The sequence below is a fragment of the Tetrahymena thermophila genome (genome assembly GCF_000189635.1).
Source record: "Tetrahymena thermophila SB210 genomic scaffold scf_8255421, whole genome shotgun sequence".
NCBI lineage: Eukaryota > Ciliophora > Oligohymenophorea > Hymenostomatida > Tetrahymenidae > Tetrahymena > Tetrahymena thermophila.
Window position 1 is genome coordinate 1 of NW_002476894.1, and position 1,442 is coordinate 1,442.

Sequence of the window (1,442 nt, forward strand, 5' to 3'; positions counted from 1 at the left end):
ACATGCTTAAATCTTGGTGTTCCTTTGTATTTAAATAATACTTCTATTATCTGTAAGTCTTATTTTTAACCAACAAATGTCACTTTTGCAGGTAGCAATTATGAGTATAATTTGTGTTAATATGGTTATCCCTTAATTATAGCAACTAATGGTTAATTATCTTGTGATGTAAATTAATATTGCAACCATCTGGTATTAAATAAAGATATTTATGTCAATTTATTTTATTTATTTATTTTTTATTTTTTCATTTAAAATAAAGATGTTGAATTGTTTAAATTGCTATGAATTTTAGAATTATTAAGATGGTTCATTGTATTAATGTATTTAATGTAAAGAAGGATATATTCCAAGTATAAGTGGATGTATTCCATGTCCAAATGGATGTCTTAATTGCTACGAAGTAGGAATGTATTAGCAAAGTAAAGTCAATTTTACTAATATTTTTATCTATGAAAGATAAATATTATTAAGCTTAACACTTTAATAAAGAATTTAATACTATGAGCTATTTAAAGTTGAGATGCTATGTTCTGTTTGCTAGCAAGGAAGAATTTTGAGTAATACTCAATCATCTTGTGTATTTCCTGTCTGCGGAAAATATTGCCAAACTTGCATATTTTATTAAGATCAACCATTTTGTGTATAATGCAATTCTAATCTTTTGTTCTCTGAAATAGCTTCTATTTAAATGTACATATCTCAAATGTACTTTAATACTGTATATTTTAATTAAATTAATTTGATGATTAGCTTCGATCAAAAGCAATAAAACTGTAAATTATGCCCTATGCTGTAATTTCTTTTATTATGAATTTCTTTACTTTAGATAAAAAAATATTTTTCCAATAAATATTTATTTTAAATCATTAAATATTTTTTTAAAATTATATTTTGAAATAAAAAACTTTTACATTAATATATAATCGAATTTGGCCTTAAAAATTATTTAATAAATATTAAAAAATTAAATTTAGATGTGAAACATGTGAAGATAAGAGCTAATATTTTATGAATGGAGCCTTTGATTTATATGATACAAAGTGTTACTCATGTAAATAAAAGATAATAAGCTAATATTAGGAACTTGAAAGGTATGAAATAAGATATGATAAAAAAAAAATGAAATGCTAGCTTTGCTTAAAAAGTGATAATGGATGTTACTTTACAAAAAAATCTCATGTTTATGTATTTTGTGGCACATATGAATAGAATTTAGGATCAGGCACATTATCAGACCCTTATAATTTGTTTAAAATTTCTTAAGTAAACATAGACAGATTAATACTTAATGAAGAAGATTTAAATAGAGCTTATGTGTTTTATAATGAGCTGTAATTGAGAAAGTTAGAACTTACTATTTAATATATTGACTAAAGTGGTATTTGCATTGAGAATTTTGCCCTAAATCTTTAAAGTAGCTTGAAGAGTACAATCAATTC

General features: G+C 23.3%; 1 protein-coding gene across 1 annotated transcript; it reads left to right on the forward strand. All coding sequences in view use genetic code 6, as the record gives it.

Annotated features, from left to right (window-relative positions):
• Nucleotides 1-262: 262 nt before the first annotated feature.
• TTHERM_02084560 (hypothetical protein) lies at nucleotides 263-1,054 on the forward strand (the record flags this gene model as incomplete). The annotated part of the gene is made up of 2 exons (XM_001028810.2): nucleotides 263-795; nucleotides 978-1,054. Coding segments are annotated over 2 exons (610 nt in total), but the record flags the coding sequence as incomplete, so codon positions are not given.
• Nucleotides 1,055-1,442: the final 388 nt, after the last annotated feature.